Here is a 16945-nt window from a genome sequence, read left to right as displayed (position 1 = left end):
CGGTTCAGGCATGGGCCCCTGGTGTTCCAAGCACTCGTCGGTCCTGTCCGAACTACAGACGCTGGCTGTGTCCCCCGATGGCCTACGCTTCCCGGCTGCAGCCGGAGCACCCAGCAAAGATTAGGCCCCGTGTCGCTGGAAGTTGCTTCCGCAAAGCACCATGCTGGCCGAGGGGGAGGTGCTGGAAGTGGCCACCGGGGCCCTGCGGGAGGAGCCCCCAGGCCCATCCCTAGCGGTGGCCTCTGCCTCCCTGGTCCGGGGCTAAGGCCCTTCTGATCCCTGCGATGTGCCCAGTACCCACAGACTGAACTCCTGCAGTAACGGCCCTTTTCTCCCCCAGGCCTTACGTTTATTTTAAAAGGGTGACCTCAAGCCTTGGTCCAGGTCGCACAGACCCCGCGATTCTAGGAGGAACTCTCAGAAGCACAGACCCGAAATATACGCCTGAAAAGAGGGGGAACTGACGAGGCGAAGCAGCCTCCAGCCACTGGCGAGCACGCGGGCCGCGGGAGGGCCCCCCGTCCACTCAGAGGGCTGAGGACGAGATACTCCCGGCGGCGTGTCTCCGCTCCCAGGACGTGACGGGGCAGCAGGGACGCGAACCTCCTGGAGCAGCCACGGCCCCTGCAGCCTCACACAAGACGGCGGGGCCGCGAGTTATCACGGGAAATCTCGCCGTTGTTATCGCGAGAGCAATATCAGCAGCACCACCACCGCGGTCCGAGTCGGAGATGCTTCCGTTCCATTGCGCAAGCGCAGTTCTGCCGCGCCCCTAATTTTCGTGCGCACACGTCGGTGCGACGCCCTGACGCCCAGGGAAGGCTGCCAACGGGAGCACGCCTGCACTTCCTTCCCGTCCCCAGGTCAATTGAGTTTCGCTTCCGGTTCCTCACTTCCGGTCCCTTAGTTATTCTTCCGACTGGAAAGCCGGTGGTTCGGGAAGGCTAGAACCTTCAGTTCCCGTCCGAATTGGCCGCTCCCGGGGCGGCGGAGGTCCGTGGGCCGGTGCCGCGCGGCCTGAGGGCGGCGCGCTCCCTCGCAGCATGGTGAGCGGGGCGGGGAGCGAGGGAGGAGAGCGGCGGGCCGGGGCCGGGGCGCCCGGGGGCTCCGGCGCCCGCGTTCGGGACACAGGGCCTTCCCGCCGCGGGAGGCCGGAGGGGGCGGGGGCGGCCCCCCGAGGGCAGGGGCCGGGCACGGGAGGACGCGCGGGCCCGTCGGTGACCGGGACGTTCTCACCAAGCGAAGCGCCCGTGCGAGGAGCTCGGCGCCGAAGTTATCGAAGGCGTCGTGGAAGTCTGTCGGTTGATGAGAAACCAGTGCGCAGAGGGCAGCCGTCTCCGCTCGCCAGCCCTGGGAGAATATGCCCCCCGCCCCCCTTGCTCCTTCGCACTGGCCGCCTCCGCCCGCAGGCTCTCGTTTCCGAACTGTGACAAGCGTAGGGAGTCTCCTCTCTCCGTTCCCTGGCAGAGGAGAAGGGGCCCTGGCTTTGGATGCTTCTGGCAAACTGTGGCCCTCACACACACTCCTTTCTGTGGGTTTCCATAACCCTGGATCTCATTGTTGTTCGCTTGCTCAGTCGTGTTCGACTCTTTGTACACCCGTGGACCGCAACACTCCGGGCTCCCCTGTCCTCCACTCCCTCCCTGAGTTTGCCCGAATTCATGTCCATTGAAAGTGTTAGCCTCTCAGTCCTGCCCAACCCTTTGTGTCCCTGTGGACTATAGCCCGCCATGGGATTCTCCAGGCAAGAATATTGGAGTGGGTACCTATTCCCTTCTCCAGGACATCTCAGGGAACGAACCTGGGTCTCCTGCATTGCAGGCGGATTCTTTACCACCAGGGAGGCCCTGAAGGACTGTGGGCAGGAGGAGAGAGGGCAAGTGAGGATGAGAGGGTTGGATGGCATCGCCGGCTCTGTGAGATAGTGAAGGACAGGGAAGCCTGGCGTGCAGTCCATGGGGTCACGAAGAGTCGGACACGACTGGGTGAGGAAACAGCAGGCACAGATGTCCACTGAGTTGGGGCCCTGGTTACGTGCCCTTGTCAAGTGGCTCATTGTGCTGGGGAGGAAGGTTCCTCTGACTTCCCCCAAAAGGAAGGACCGTGGCCAGATTCCTAGTGCCCAGCATGGTGTTTCACAAATTACACTGGATACTGAGACTCTGTAGGCTTTGAAGTAGGTAGGACACAACCTCAGCCTTCAAGAAGGCAGCTTCTCCTGGGAGAGCCTCTCTGTTTCTTTCCTTAGTAGATGTCGTGTTTATTTATCTACCAAGCACTTAGCAAATTTATTTCTCTGTCACTTGGAAGAAAAAGTCAGAAAGACTTAAGTGGAGCTCACACTTTGTGAGCACCTGTTTACTGCACCGCTGACGTCCTCATGTATTTGTCTGATTGAAGCATCCTGACGCCTCTGTGAGGTAAAAGTTCCCATCCCTGCCTAGAGGTGGGAAAGTTGAGCCTGAGAGAGGATTTCTCAGGGATGCTAAGTGGGAGAGAGGAGAATGACACTCAGGCCCTGCACTCAGCACGTGCTCCCCTTATACTGGAACCGAGAAAACGTGCTCTCTGCCCGACGCTGTGTTTCAGGGATAAGTGGCTTGCCCTAAGTGCAACAATCTTTCCATAAAACTCCCTTGTAAAAGCCAGTCTTTCCTTCCTCAAGTTCCACTGGCAGAGAACAGAGTTGTGATGCTGGGTGGAAAGTGCCTGGTAGATACAGACCCAGACAAAGGGGAGCAGCCGAGCTGGGAAGAAGGGCTGACAGGAGAATTGTCTGGGATGATGATGGCTCGGGTGGATTCTGAAGGGGGCGTGGCCAGATGGAAGGGCGTGGTCGCAGTGGAGGAGTCTAGGTAGGGAGAGCGGCTGAGTCGAGTCGCGGTATCTGGGCGTCTTCTGATTTTTGTTGCTATTTGCTGTGCTCATGCTTCTGGCTGTGTCCTGAGGAAGCTTTTCTTTAAATAAAACCTTTTTCTAAAAAGTAAAAGAAATAGCTCTTTAAAACATGGTTGTTTTTCTTCCCCTCTCTTTCCCTTTTAGGCCCGAAACGCGGAAAAGGCCATGTAAGTATCCAGTCCCTTTTGTCTGCAGATTTTATGCTGCTTAACTGCCAGCTTGGAGCTCTGTTTCTGTTTGGTCTTCGGGTACTCATCTCTTCCTGTCCCTGTGTTGAAGCAGTGTGCGTGTATCTGCCCATGTATTTATCTCCCCCGAAGTGTTTTCTCACTGCTCCCAGAACGTACGCTGAAGGGGAGGCGGGGCTGTGACGGCGGCAGCCCTTCTCATCCGTGTTTTTAATACCGCAGCGGGATGCTGAGTCTCCCACAGTCCTTACCTGCCATGTGGGTAGAGGGGATACGGGGTGTTCAGGAACGCAAGTCCTTATGAACGCTGCTCTTTGGAACGTGGAAAGCCACGATGTCTCTGGGTTCTTGACAGCAGTGCGTATGTGCGTATGTGAGTGAGGGGTGGCAGCTAACGTCACGAGCAGATCTGCCCACCCAGGACTTGGGTGATGAGAGACCTGTGAGCAGGGTCTAACGGTCTTCTCTCTTCCCGGTAGGACGGCCTTAGCAAGATTTCGCCAGGCTCAGCTGGAAGAGGGGAAAGTAAAGGTTGGTTTCAAGCTTCCTCGTGAGTTTTCCAGTAGGAAGGATGATGAGCGCGGGCAGACTCCAGACCCTCCTCTTCTCGTCTCCGCTTCCCTGTCTCCTAAGAGTCTGTTCTCCTGAGGCCCAGGTGAAGCTCCCTGTCGCGGGGGCTGCGTGATGATTTGTATCCTTGGTGATGGGATGCTTGGGTCTCCCTGTTATCCCAGCCCGGGCTCATGCTGAGTAGTAGAAAGTGGGGTGTGCTCTGGGAAGCAGCTCTAACCTGAGACCAGCGGATGACCTCCGCTCATGGAGACTCAGCCAGATTAGGGGTAACATATGCTGTTCTTCGAGTATTTTCGTTTTGTTTTTTAAAAGTGTCCTCTCACCTGCCCCCGCACCCACGCATACTCCTGTGTGCGCACAGCCGCGCATGCGTACGCTTGTTCTAGACACTGACCGCTGTCGCTGCTGAAGGTAGTGCCAGCGTGCCACGGGATGGGCATAGCCAGGTGCACTTCGCATCTCTGCGTGGATTCACTTATTCACAGATATTGTTCAACAGTAACTACTGTGGAGCTACAGAGTTGTGGTTGGTTGAATCTGTGGTTGCAGAGGAACCACGGATCCCGAGGGCTGACAAAGTTAGACTCGGATTAACCCCCGCTTTGCTCACGGTCATGGCCAAGTGCAGTGGGCTTTTACATTGAGTATTGGCCCCCATCCCAGGTGCGACACGGGGGGTGTTTTTGCCTGTGCAGTTATTTCCTATGGAGAGACTGCAGAGTGAGCCTTAAGGCTTGATGAAAACCACTGGGGACTGAAGCTGCGGATGTCTTTAGACTGTTACACATTTGAGGCTTCAGGCCGGAATCAGTTGTGACTGTTGCACGAAGCTTGTAATTTCATATAAGATCATGGCAACGTGTGTGTTTTGCTTTTCCTTAGGAGCGAAGGCCCTTCCTTGCCTCGGAATGTACTGAGCTGCCTAAAGCCGAGAAGTGGAGACGGCAGGTGCGGTCTGGGCGAGCTCGATCTCAGCAGAAATAGCAAGGCTCGGAATTTTATTACCTGCATGACTCTTAAACCACGTTTCTGAGCACTTTTAATTAGATATTTCTTATGTTTTCAGACTTATTCAGAAGTCATAATGATGTATTACCTTTTATTTTTCTCATAGATCATTGGAGAGATCTCAAAAAAAGTGGCTCAAATTCAGAATGGTAAGCCAGCCTCTCTCTTTAAAGTGCTTGATTCTCACTTCCACAGTTAGGCGTGGAGACGTCAGCCCCGTCTCAGTGGTTGGTGGAACAGGAGTAAGGACAAAGAGCTGAGCAGTGGTATCAGTCAGCTTGAGCTACTTGCCATGTATAGAGCACTCACCTCACAAAGAAGAGTGCACTTTCTTTTTGAAGAGGAAATGGAATACTCACCAAGATAGAGCATATTTTGGATTGTAAAATAAATGCTAGTAAACATAAAATAATTAAAATTTTGCAAAGTATAATTCACTGATTAAAACACAGTTAATGTAGAAATCGGTTACAGAAAGATACCTGGCAACTTCCTAAATATTTAGAAATTAAACATACTTCTAAACAACCCATATACCTAAAGGAAAACCTCGAGAAAATTAGAAACTATTTTTACTTGAATGAAAATGTAATGTCACAATTCAGGGTATGAAAAAAGCAATGCTTAGATGAAATTTTATAGCATTAAAGTAAAATAAAATAAGAAAGATATCAAGTCAGTGATCCCAGCTTCTCCCCTAAGAAACCAAAAGGAAGAGCAAATTAATTCCAGAGTAAGCAGAAGGGAGGAAACAGACAGAAGACAAGCAGAGAAAGTAGGGCAAAAGTGGGTTCAGTGAAATCAATAAACTTCTAGTCCAGTTAGATGATCAGGAAAAAAAGACACAGATTAGTAACAGCAAGAATGAAATCGGGAACACCACTACGCTCTAACCATCAGAGGGTGAGGGAACACTAGACACAACTTCAGCGCCTTCACTCAGCAACGTAGATGAGACGGGCCTCCTAAAAAGACACGTGCTAACAAAACAGTGCTCCCTAACCGTCGGCAGTGTCACCCCTCCAGCCCCCTCCACCCACCCCTGGGAATTTCATGCTATCTGGAGGGGGCTTCATTTATTAGAGAAATTGAATTCATAGTTAAAAACTTTCCAGCAAAGAAGAGTCCAGACCCAGATGGCTCCCCTGGCCAGTTCAGATATTTAAGAAGTACCAGCTCTACAGCTTCTCCCAGAAGAGTGGAGAAGGAACCCTTCCTGGTTTACTTTCTTACATATTCTGGTGTGTGTGCCCTTGACCCTGAAATCAGAAAAAGACATTACAAGAAGAGGAAAGACTCCAGACAACATTCTTTCCGGAATTTGGCCATAAAGGCCTCAGCAAAGGATTGCACGGTTGATTCAGCGCTCAAAAGTCAATTCACTGCGTCGTCAATTTAAAGAAGGAAAGCCGTGTCATCTCAGCAGATGCAGAAGTGTTTGACAAAGTTTATCATTCATTCATAAAAGCTCAGCTAACTGGGAGTAAACCAGAACTGCTTCCTTTCCCTGATAAAACACTTCCACCAAAAAGCCTGTAGCGAACATCACGCTGAATGCTGCAAGGTTGAGATCAGGAACAAGGTGAAGATGCCTTCCTCACGCCTTCCGTTGAGTCTTGCACTGGAGCTCCTGGCCAGTGCAGTAAAGCGAGAGGAGGAGATGAAAGACCCAAAGACTGGAAGGGAAGAAGAATGCTCTCTTCCGAGGTGGCTTGATTTTCTGTGTAGGAAATCCCAAGGAATCCACAGAAGGGTTTCCACAGCGGAGAACTGAGTTTAGCTAGATGGCAGACTGGAAAGGCCACACAAAGAAAGTCAGTTTGATTTCTGTGTGCTGGCAAGAAGGTCTGGAACGAGAGCATCTTTCACAGTGTTACTTACAGAAGCATCAAAAGGCAAGAAGTACTGAGGTGTAAATCTAGTAAGATACGCACATGGTCTGTATGGTGAAAACTAGGAAGCAGTGATGCCAGGCAGTAAAGAACCAGTGAAGTGGAGACGTAGATAGTGTTTGTGAAGGGGAAGACTCAACATCGGAAAGAGGTCAGTTCTTTTCCTTTTTAAAATCTATCACAGAACCCCAGCGTGGTTTTCCAGTTTATGTTGACAAACTAAAGTTTACAACTTTGCCATTCCATGTGACTGCGGCCAAAAGAACTTTGAAGAACAAAACTGGAGCACCCGTAGCATCAAGACTGGAGCACCCGTAGCATCAAGACTGGAGCGCCCGTAGCATCAAGACTGGAGCGCCCGTAGCATCTAGACTGGAGCGCCCGTAGCATCAAGACTGGAGCGCCCGTAGTATCTAAACTGGAGTACCCATAGCATCAAGACTGGAGTACCCGTAGTATCTAAACTGGAACACCCATAGCATCAAAACTGGAGTACCCATAGCATCAAAACTGGAGTACCCATAGCATCAAGACTGGAGTACCCGTAGTATCTAGACTGGAGCACCCGTAGCATCAAAACTGGAGCACTCGTAGCATCAAGACTGGAGCACCCATAGTATCTAAACTGGAGTACCCGTAGCATCAAGACTGGAGTACCCGTAGCATCAAGACTGGAACACCCATAGTATCTAAACTGGAGTACCCATAGCATCAAAACTGGAGTACCTGTAGTATCTAGACTGGAGCGCCCGTAGCATCAAGACTGGAGCGCCCGTAGCATCAAGACTGGAGCGCCCGTAGTATCTAAACTGGAGTACCCATAGCATCAAGACTGGAGTACCCATAGCATCAAGACTGGAGTACCCGTAGTATCTAAACTGGAACACCCATAGCATCAAAACTGGAGTACCCATAGCATCAAAACTGGAATACCCATAGCATCAAGACTGGAGTACCCGTAGTATCTAGACTGGAGCACCCATAGCATCAAGACTGGAGCACCCGTAGCATCAAGACTGGAGCACTCGTAGCATCAAGACTGGAGCACCCATAGTATCTAAACTGGAGTACCCGTAGCATCAAGACTGGAGTACCCGTAGCATCAAGACTGGAACACCCATAGTATCTAAACTGGAGTACCCATAGCATCAAAACTGGAGTACCCGTAGTATCTAGACTGGAGTACCCGTAGCATCAAAACTGGAGTACCTGTAGCATCAAGACTGGAGCACCCATAGTATCTAAACTGGAGTACCCGTAGCATCAAAACTGGAGTACCCGTAGCATCTAATTTCAAGATTCAGTGTGAAGCTAAAGGTATCAAGATCGCATGGTCCTGGTGAGAGACAGATAGACAGACCAGGGAACAGAATAAGGAGTCCAGACATAGGGGCACACGCGTGTGGTCCGCCTACCTGGCAACAGAGCAGAAGCGGTTCAGGGGAGGAGAGGAGGCCGTCTCCCTCCCTGTAGGCACAGGGTGCTTCGCTTCAGCACACCAGAGACCCCTGACCGTCCTCCTGCCTCTGGTAGGACGCCCTGGTCGCCAGTGACAGCGCCTCGGCAGCCTCCTGTGCTGTCCCCTTAAATCCGCCCCGTGGGCTCCTGGTCAGAGGTGTTCCCGGGGACCGGCAGGCTGCTTGCTGACGCTGCCTCCCTGTGTCCTGGACGCTGAGCGCCCCGCCGCTGAGCTGTGATGTCTCAGAGCTGGTGTAAATGGAGCTGCGGGACAGCGTCAGTTTGCATTTCTCTGGTTGCTAATGGGGAGGAAGTCGTTTTTCAGAGTTTTTCTGGGGCCGCTGGAACTCTGTTCACGATCGTCACCCTTCCATGATTTCGGTGTGGATGGTTTTCCTCGTGAGCTGAAGTGTCTTTACGTTGCCCACCTCTGTCAGCATTGACACTCTGACGGGTGTGACATGAGGCGGTCTTTTCAGGAAATGATACGACATTTCTCTCTTCTTAGCTGGTTTAGGTGAATTCCGGATTCGCGACCTGAATGATGAAATTAACAAGCTGCTGCGAGAGAAAGGACACTGGGAGGTCCGGATCAAGGAGCTGGGCGGCCCTGACTATGGGGTAAGTAAGCAGCAGCCCAGGGCCCGGCTCAGGGGCTTTCTAGGCAGGGTGGGTCCTGTCTCACTGCAGCCCCTGCAGGCCTGCCTTGGACGAGGCCCTTGAGAAATGAGAGGAGTCTGGAAAGGGCCTGGTGTGTGTGCACGGGAACCGTGAAAGCACAGGGCCAGTGGTGTAGAAGGTCCCCGGCGCGGGCCTGGGAGTGTGTACTGGCCTGGCATCCAGGGTGAGCCGCTCGGTCTCCCCGGGCCCCTTATGGAGACAGCCTTGGCACCACATGTGCGTCTCTGAGCTCCTTGAGAATTGGGACAGCCCTTCCACTGCAGCTTCTGTGCTTGAGGGGCCCTGGAGACAGGCACTCTGTGCTTGCTCTGGATTCTTTTCTTCCTCTGGACTGTTTAAAGGCACAGTGACTTTGAGGCTTTCAGGACCGTGACCCTGTGTGTGTGTCTGTGAGTCACACACAGTCGCTGTGTACACACGAAGATGTGCTGGAAAGGTTCCTGGTGGGCGCTGCTGCACTTTGAAATTTTCTGTGCTGTTCTATTTTGGCTTTCTAACAATTGGTAATTGTGGCCCGCGTAGTGGATTTCATGACCCAGACCTGCCCCGTTTGCCCAGGTCTTCGAACCAGTCGCGTCTGGTCAGTGGACTGCCGTGTAGCTGCGTGAGAAGCCTGGGCGGCGTTTCTGTGTATTAGTCTGGCCCCTCTTAACACAGAGCCATAATTCTCAGGTCAGTGCCTGGCCCAGCCGAGGCGTTTATCTTCCCACGCCTTGGGCACCTGCTGGGAACGTTGCCTCCGCATCCCCGTTATTTCTGTGACGCTGGTTTTGCTCCCTGTCGGACGGCGTTAGTGCCTCTTGTTCCCCGTCCTGGAAAGGCTGCAAAAGCTCCTCGTCAGTAGTGCTGTTTCCGTCTGTTTCCTTCTGGGGGTGTTTCATGTGAAAGCAGTTGATGCTTATTTCCCGGGTGTAAAAGTAACACCTGTAGGGGCGTGCACCTTTGGTTCAGGCATCTGGCTGTTTCAGCGTGTCCCACGCCTCGTGGCCTCTCCCCTGCAGTTCAGAGCCTCGTCCAGACTCACCTGTGGCCTGCAGGTGTTGCCGCCATCGCTTTTAACGGAGGGAGTTCCATCTTCCGGGTGTCTCATTTGTCCTCTTCTACTAGCTGTCATTTAGATTTTTGCGACTTTTTAAAGCTTTCTCTTTTTTCACTTAACATTGTATCGTAAGCAGTTTCTCCGCCAGTGTAAGTGTTTTCGCACGAGCCTGCATCTGTCGGCTATAGAGTATATTCCACCCGTGAACAAACTGTAATGGTATTTAGGTTGATTTTTAAAGGATCGAAAAAAGTTCCAAAGTGTGTTTCTGTGCCCATTAATACCTGCTGCTTTTAGCATCACTGTCTTCAGGCATATCTGCAAACGTGGAAATAGTGGGTTTACAGACCAGACCTATTTTCTCTTTTTCCTTCCCCATAAGAAAGTTGGGCCTAAAATGCTGGACCACGAAGGGAAGGAAGTCCCGGGAAATCGAGGCTACAAGTACTTCGGAGCGGCCAAAGACCTGCCTGGCGTCAGAGAGCTGTTTGAGAAAGAGCGTGAGTGGCTGGCGCTGGCGAGGGTATCAGCTGGCTCTCGGTGCTGGCTGTGAGTGATGCCGCGTGCCCCGCTGCGCGGCAGCCCCGTGTCGTCAGGGGACTCCTTCCCAGGGCTTAAATGGGAACCCTCAAGCACGGGGTGTTGAGGGGGCAAGCCCAGGGCACACCTTGGGCAGGAGTGGGAACCCAGAGCTGCGGGCACCAGATTGCAGGCCCTGACGCACACCCGCTTCCTAGTGAACACAGAGGCGCCATGGGCGCGGGGCTCTGTGGGGCGGAGCCTCCCGTTGGCACTTGTTGGGGCGAGGAGGCACTGGGCGCGGAGGCGCTGTGGGGTGCATGGGCACTGTGTGGGGCGTGTGGGCGTGTCGGCGCCTGTCGCCGTGGCTCCGAAGTCCATGCAGCCAGGTCCGTGTTTCAGGTACTTGTTGGGCTGAAAGAGCTCTTAACTGAAGGACTGATGACACCTCGGGCCGAAGCTGCTGTGCACTGGGGGGAGAGAGGGTCCGAGTCAGACACCCTGGCCCTGGGCACCTCCAGGATTCCGCTCGTCTGGGCCGCCTGCGTCTGATTTTTGACTTTTTGAAAAGCAGTGCAAGCATTCCATAGGAAAAAGTGTGGAAAGCAGAGAAGGGCGAGACCAGGATCCCTCCCACTGCGGGCGTTCTGCTGACCCTTCCGATTCTACCTTCATGAAACTCTGCTTGTTCTCTTTTTTGGCCTCCTGTGGGATCTTGGCTCCCTTACTGGGAACTGAACCTGGGCCGCATCAGTGATAGCCTGGAGCCACCAAGCCCTGCTGCTGCTTGAGTCCCCTGCGTGTGCAGGCTGGCTTTGCGTGTGTCATCGACACTGCTTAAGACGATTCGGAATTCACGTATCACCCCATCTATTATGAAGGCAGTGAAACTTATTACAGACACGCAGAACACAGAAAATGAGGAAGAACACCCCTGCTCTCGCATCTTACAGTTGGTGGGGGTTGGCATGTTGGGGTGTGTGCCCTTCTGGTTTTCAGGCCCCGAAAGTGAGGTGGTCCTGTTTTTCTGTTTCTGCACTTTGGCTTTAAATTTGCTCTCATGTTCTTACGTGTTCCAGGCATTGGTTTTCTTTTTTTTTTAAGGAGAAAGTGCCCACGTTCGTCTTCAGGCGCAGAATGTAGACGGTAGCACAGCCCCTCCACCACCGTCCCGCTGCTCTGCCCGGGACGCCCCATCACCCTTCCTCTCTGGAGTGCTCCCTGCCAGGCCTCCCCATGCTCCTCCCTGTGTATCTCAGCAGCTGAGTCGCGTCCGCTTAGTGACAGGTGACTCCAGCCCGGCTCCCTTGAGGCAGAGAAGCCCGTTTCTGGCTCCTGGGACTGATGCGTTTGTCCTCAGGATGGCTGGTCCCAGAGCCCTTGCTTCTGCTGCTGTTTCGGCTTCCATCCTGCGAGCGCTTCTCTCTGTCTCGTCTCCTTTGGGGTGGCAGGCTGTCCATTATCCACTTAGAGTTTGTCCCCTCAGCGAGTTTACCACCATCACCCCTCAACCCCTAAAAGGTTCAAGCACGGGCCCCAGGGTGAGCCCCGCCTGTGCAGGTCGGATCCCAGCTCCCCCACAGGGCAAGCCCTGCCCGTGCAGGTCGGATCCCAGCTCCCTCCTGCATCCAGGACGCACTCAGTGCTCCGAGCCCGTCCTGGGCGCAGCCCTCGTTGCCCAGGGCTGGGCAGGGTTGCTGGTACCTGTGTGGGCTGATGGAAGGGGGCTTCCCCATACCTGTGCCCGTCGTGTGTGGACCATCCGTGTTCCCCCACAGTTCTCCTTACAAAGCCTAGTGACGCAAAGGACCAGAGAGTGGCGGGTGACCCGTGCTGGCTGTAACCACCCCTCCTGTGTAGACTTTTAGTTACTTCCGCGTCTTCGCAACTATAACATTGTTGCTGGTACTTGAAACAGTATGTTATTTCTATTTTTTGTTTCCCTGATTACTAGTGAATTGACAGTTGAATTCAGTTCCTATCCATCACTGAAATGTCCACACTTAGAGGTTTCTTCTCCTTCAGTTAACCAGCTTTTATTCTCTGAGCAGTCAGCTGACTTTGATTTCCCTTTTGATTTTCCAGAATTACTACATATCCTGAACAGTAATACTTAGTCTGAATGTATTTTCTTCAGGAATTTCTTGTGTATCTTTTTTGCTTGTAGGTTGTTTTCTCTTATCTGAGTTCTTATGTTTTCTCATTAGCTATTTTGGCATTTCCTGTGAAAGCACCTCATGAAGCCGCGGTCACAGGACACCCTCCCCCCGCCAGGCAGTTCACAGGCCTGGGAAGGGTCCAAGATTTACTGTTGTATCAGCAATGCTGTGACACTCATCTCCGTCCATAAAGCTTTGCCAGCTTCTGCTTTTGCCTTTTAAATTGCGGTAGATTCCTTCTAAACGGGCTGAGTCTGAAACACCGATGCTGGTTTTAAAAAGGGTAGTGTCCCGTGTAGCCCCATCACTAGTGTGGCGAGGCGCCTGTTTGATGCCATTTTCAGGAACGCACGTGCTGCGTGCCTCTGTAGCCTTGCATGGGGAGCAGGTGCGAGCGTGGCTGACGGGGAACCCGGCTGAGCTGAAGAATTCTCTCTTTCAGCACTTCCTCCTCCAAGAAAGACACGAGCCGAGCTCATGAAGGCGATCGACTTTGAATACTACGGTTACCTCGATGAAGACGATGGCGTCATTGTGCCCTTGGAACAGGAGTATGAAAAGAAACGTAGGTCCTCGGGCGTATCACTTCACGACTGGTGGCATCTGGCTTCTTTTCTCACCTTTGGAAAAGGAGGTTTTCTCTTTCTTTTTCTAAGGAATCTATTTTCTGTTAGGACTCTGTGAAAAATTGAAGCTTAGTTGATGTACAGTGTTACGTACAGGTGCGCAGTAGCGTGAGTCACAGTTTCTGAAGGTCTGTTCCGTTAGCAAGTTACTCGAGGAATGTTTTCTGCAGGCCCTGTGTTGCTCAGCATATCCGCTGTGTTCTGTAGGTTCCACGAGTGAGCGATGCCTGGAGTGTCTGTCTGTGTCTGGCTCCCTCCGCTTGGCGGGATAACCTCTGGGTCCGCCCGTGTTGCTGCAGGCGGCGCAGGGCCCTCTGTTTTGCGTCGGAGTCCACCGTGTGTCTCTTCATTCACCTGTCGATGGCGCTTCGGTTGCGTCCACGCCTCGGCTGTTGTACATGGTGCCGCTCTGAACATTGGGCTGCTGTGTCTTTTCTGACTGTATCTCTGTTTATTTCGTGTGTGAACCCAGGAATGGAATTGCTGGGTCACGTGCTAGTCCTGGTTTTGGTTCTTTGAGGAACCTCAGGGTGTTGAGCCGGGGAGGATTTAGGCGTGTCCCCCGCCAGCCACCCCGGAGCTGCCGTGGGACCCCTGCCCTCCCGTCTGATGCCCGCCCGTGGGGGCCGGAGGAGGGTCACCCTTCGCAGAGGGCAGGCCTCGGTCACCTTTGCCCTGCGTGGCACGTCGCTTTCTCGGAGGCCAGAGCGCCTGACGCCTGCTGTCCCTTGTCTGCAGACAGAGCCGAGCTAGCGGAGAAGTGGAAAGCAGAGCGAGAGGCCCGCCTGGCGAGAGGCGAGGAGGCGGAGGGGGAGGAGGAGGAGGCAGCGGACATCTACGCCGTGGCTGAGGAGGAGGTAGGGCGGCCCGCGGCTCCGGGAGGGCGCCCGGGCCTGGGCAGGCTCCAGGCCCAGTCTGCCCCTGGACGGGCGGTGAGGGTCGCCTCGGGGTCACAGTGAGGACGCTGAGGGCACCTGGGGACCTGCGCTCTATGTCGGGGTGACTTACTCAGAGCTAGGCCCTCCGGACCTGCGGGGCCTGGATTTGTAGGCAGGTTTGAAGCCCCTGACCTCATTGTTTGAGCTTCAGTGGCGGAGCCAGTAGCGCTTCTGTGGGCCCTAACTACCCACGCCCTCCTTACCGTGGGAAACCAGAACAGAGGCTCCCTTGGGGGTCCCAGGTGGGGTGGCCCTGTGGTCCGCAGCCAGAGCCCTCTGCTCCCAGCTCCCCCATCCGGCAGGCCCGGGATGGAGTGCATTTGTGACTGAGCCGGGGGAGGGGAGTCAGCCAGGCCGGGACGCCGGGTCAGGCCCCGTGAGACATCGCGTGGTGTGCCCCGCAGCAGTGGCAAGCACGCAGGCTCAGGAGCTTGGAGACTGGGTTGCCATCGCACAGGACCCGGCAGGCCCGCGGGCCGTGCCCTCAGGCAGGCGTTTGAAGCAGGATGGCGGCGTGCCCTGCAAACATTTCCTCTGGGTGCAAGCAACCTGTTTACTTTTTCAAGGGGTGTTTGTTTCCTTGGCGGCCACTAATGAGTTGAGTGAGGCCCACTCAAGGGACATCACGGCCACACGCTCCGTCGGTAGCTCAGGATCCAAGGGGCAGCCCAGTCAGCAGACCCCGCAGGAAAACGGCACGTGTGATAGGAGCCCTGGGTAGCAGGGTGGGCAGGCGGGGCTGCAAACACTTCCTGGGGAGGCAGCCCTTCAGCTGAGCTCAGAGGTCAGGGAGGCGTCACTGGTGCACAGGGGCGGCAGGGCAGCACACGCGGACGGCTGGGGGAGCGTCGGGCCAGAGGACCGGCCAGCAGCCCTCCGGAGCCCAGAGCGGGGCCCCTGATGTGAGCAGAGGCTGCGGGAGGTGAGCTGGGACCAGCAGGGGCCCTGGCTCCCGGGGGACGGGTCTTCCCTCATCACAAGAGCCATGGAGAGGCTGCGAAGGCTTCAGACAGTCGTGTGTGTTGGAACCGCCACAGACTCAAGGCAGCTGTTAAGGAGCTGAGCGAGGCCCCGCGCGTCCTTCCCCCAGGCCCGGAGGCCCCGTCCTGAGTGCTGCCAGCTCAGCGTCCACGAGGAGCTGCCTGCTGTGGCCCGTGTGCAAGGCTGGGCCTGCTGTCCCTGGGTGGCTCCCAGGACCACGACACCCTTTCTTGTTTTCGTCCGCCCGGCGGTGGGCGGGGGCAGACGGGGCGGGTCCCGCCCTGAGACCAGCGGACAGCGGACCGAGCTCTGCACGGGTCTCCTCCCCTCGGGCCCCCAGGACTGCTCCTTAGTCGTGAGTGAGCACTGCTGACGCACAGGCAGCTTCTGAGGGATGCATCTGTGCACGTGGTCCGTTTTTACAAGTTTAGTTTTAAAAATAATATACTCGGGGCTTCTCTGCTGACTCACATGGTAAAGAACCTGCCTACAAGTTGCATCCCTGAGTCAGGAAGATCTCTAGACAAGGAAATGGCAACCCACTCCGGTATTCTGGCCTGGAGAATCCCATGGACAGAGGAGCCTGGAGGGCTTCAGTCCATGGGGTGGCCAAGATAATATATTCATGAGACTCACAGCCTGAGAAACACATGCAGACCTCGCCCAGCTCCCCTTTCGCAGCCCCGTCCTCGGGCCCGGCGCCCACTGAGGCCGCTGCTTCTCTTCCTCGGGCCGGAGGCCGCGCAGTCCACGCTGTCATGTTGGCCCTTGTGCTTAGCGCTGCATCTTGGGGGTGTCTCTGAGGAGAGCGCGTCCCCGGGGCTGTCTCTCCCGTCAAACGGCTGCAGGCTGGGCCTCTCGCGGCGTCCCCTCTGCACAGCCTCTGGTGTTCTCTCTTGCAGTCTGATGAGGAGGGCGGCCCGGACAGAGGAGGGGAGGACGGGCAGCAGAAGTTCATCGCCCACGTGCCGGTGCCGTCGCAGCAGGAGGTAGGATGCTGGGCCCGCCAGGCGAGTTTCTGGGCCCTTTCTGTCCCCGCGGGCAGCTCTGACTCCAGGGGCACCGCTGACTGCACGCAGCATAGGGTGTGGGTCCAGCAAAGGCGGAGTCCATCCGCCTTAGAGGCAGTGGCCTGCCCTGCCGTGCGCGGCGGGTCCCTGTGGCTCACGCGTGCCGGGAGGAGGTGTCGGGCAAAGCGTATGCCGCACCAACCCCACCTCTGCCGCCCACAGATCGAGGAGGCGCTCGTGCGCAGGAAGAAGATGGAGCTGCTGCAGAAATACACCAGCGAGACCCTGCGGGCCCAGAGCGAGGAGGCCCGGCGGCTCCTGGGCTGCTAGGCGGCCCCACTGCAGCCTCCCCTGCCCTCCTTGCCCACACCGTGCGCCCCCCGAGGGCCGCTGGCTGGACCCCTCTGCGTCACCCCGGCCGCGTGCAGCTGACGCGAGAGCCCATGGGCACTGTCCTGAGTGGGTAGGACAGGCTGCTCCCGCGGCCTGCGGGTGTCGTCAGCGGTGGGGGCAGCCAGCCGGGGACGCCCCTGAGCGCCCAGACGTGTCTGTGATGCCTCCTGCGCGCTGAGAAGACGCCCCGCCACCCTCGGGGCTGCCCTGCCGCCCGTCTCGCCCTCAGCCGGCCTTGCTTCCCCCAGCCGGCGGGGGGGCATGTTTGCCGCTTCATCTGGGAGTGGTTCTGCACAGAGCTATTTTTATTAAAGATTTTTGTATGAAAGGCAGCCTTGGGTTCCGGGCTGTCTCTGTGAGGCCTTGTCCGCGGTAGGACCTGAGAGGGCTCCGCGGGGCCCGTGTCGGGGGCTGGGCCCGCCCGCGGCCCGTCCAGGCGCTGAGGGTGCGGGGCGTCCTGCCTGGCCCGTGCCCACGCCCGTGGGTCCGCACTGAGGTGGGGCCCATGTTTCCGGCCCGTGAGAGTGCCGAGGGTGCCCCAGGGTGGTCCAGACCTGCCGGCCCTGCCTAGTCTCTCCTTCC

At 55.7% G+C, this 16945-nt stretch overlaps 1 protein-coding gene across 4 annotated transcripts; it reads left to right on the top strand.

Moving 5' to 3' along the window:
- Nucleotides 1-946: 946 nt before the first annotated feature.
- Nucleotides 947-16695, top strand: ISY1 (ISY1 splicing factor homolog). Of its 4 annotated transcripts, XM_060402694.1 has the most exons (12): nt 947-1046; nt 3043-3065; nt 3566-3617; nt 4542-4607; nt 4774-4816; nt 8526-8638; nt 10120-10237; nt 11361-11543; nt 12858-12980; nt 13780-13898; nt 15863-15949; nt 16193-16695. In XM_060402694.1, the coding sequence occupies exons 1-12, from the start codon at nt 1044-1046 to the stop codon at nt 16298-16300; spliced, it is 1038 nt and encodes a 345-aa protein (XP_060258677.1). In that variant the 5' UTR covers nt 947-1043; the 3' UTR covers nt 16301-16695. The 4 variants fall into 4 exon arrangements, with proteins under 4 accessions (XP_060258677.1, XP_027813647.3, XP_060258676.1 ...); XM_027957846.3 differs by lacking the exon at nt 11361-11543; XM_060402693.1 differs by lacking the exons at nt 947-1046; nt 3043-3065; nt 3566-3617 and adding an exon at nt 3624-3741.
- The last annotated feature ends 250 nt before the right edge of the window (nt 16696-16945 follow it).

The sequence above is a fragment of the Ovis aries genome, chromosome 19 (assembly GCF_016772045.2).
Source record: "Ovis aries strain OAR_USU_Benz2616 breed Rambouillet chromosome 19, ARS-UI_Ramb_v3.0, whole genome shotgun sequence".
NCBI lineage: Eukaryota > Metazoa > Chordata > Mammalia > Artiodactyla > Bovidae > Ovis > Ovis aries.
This window is presented reverse-complemented; position numbering and strand designations above follow the sequence as displayed.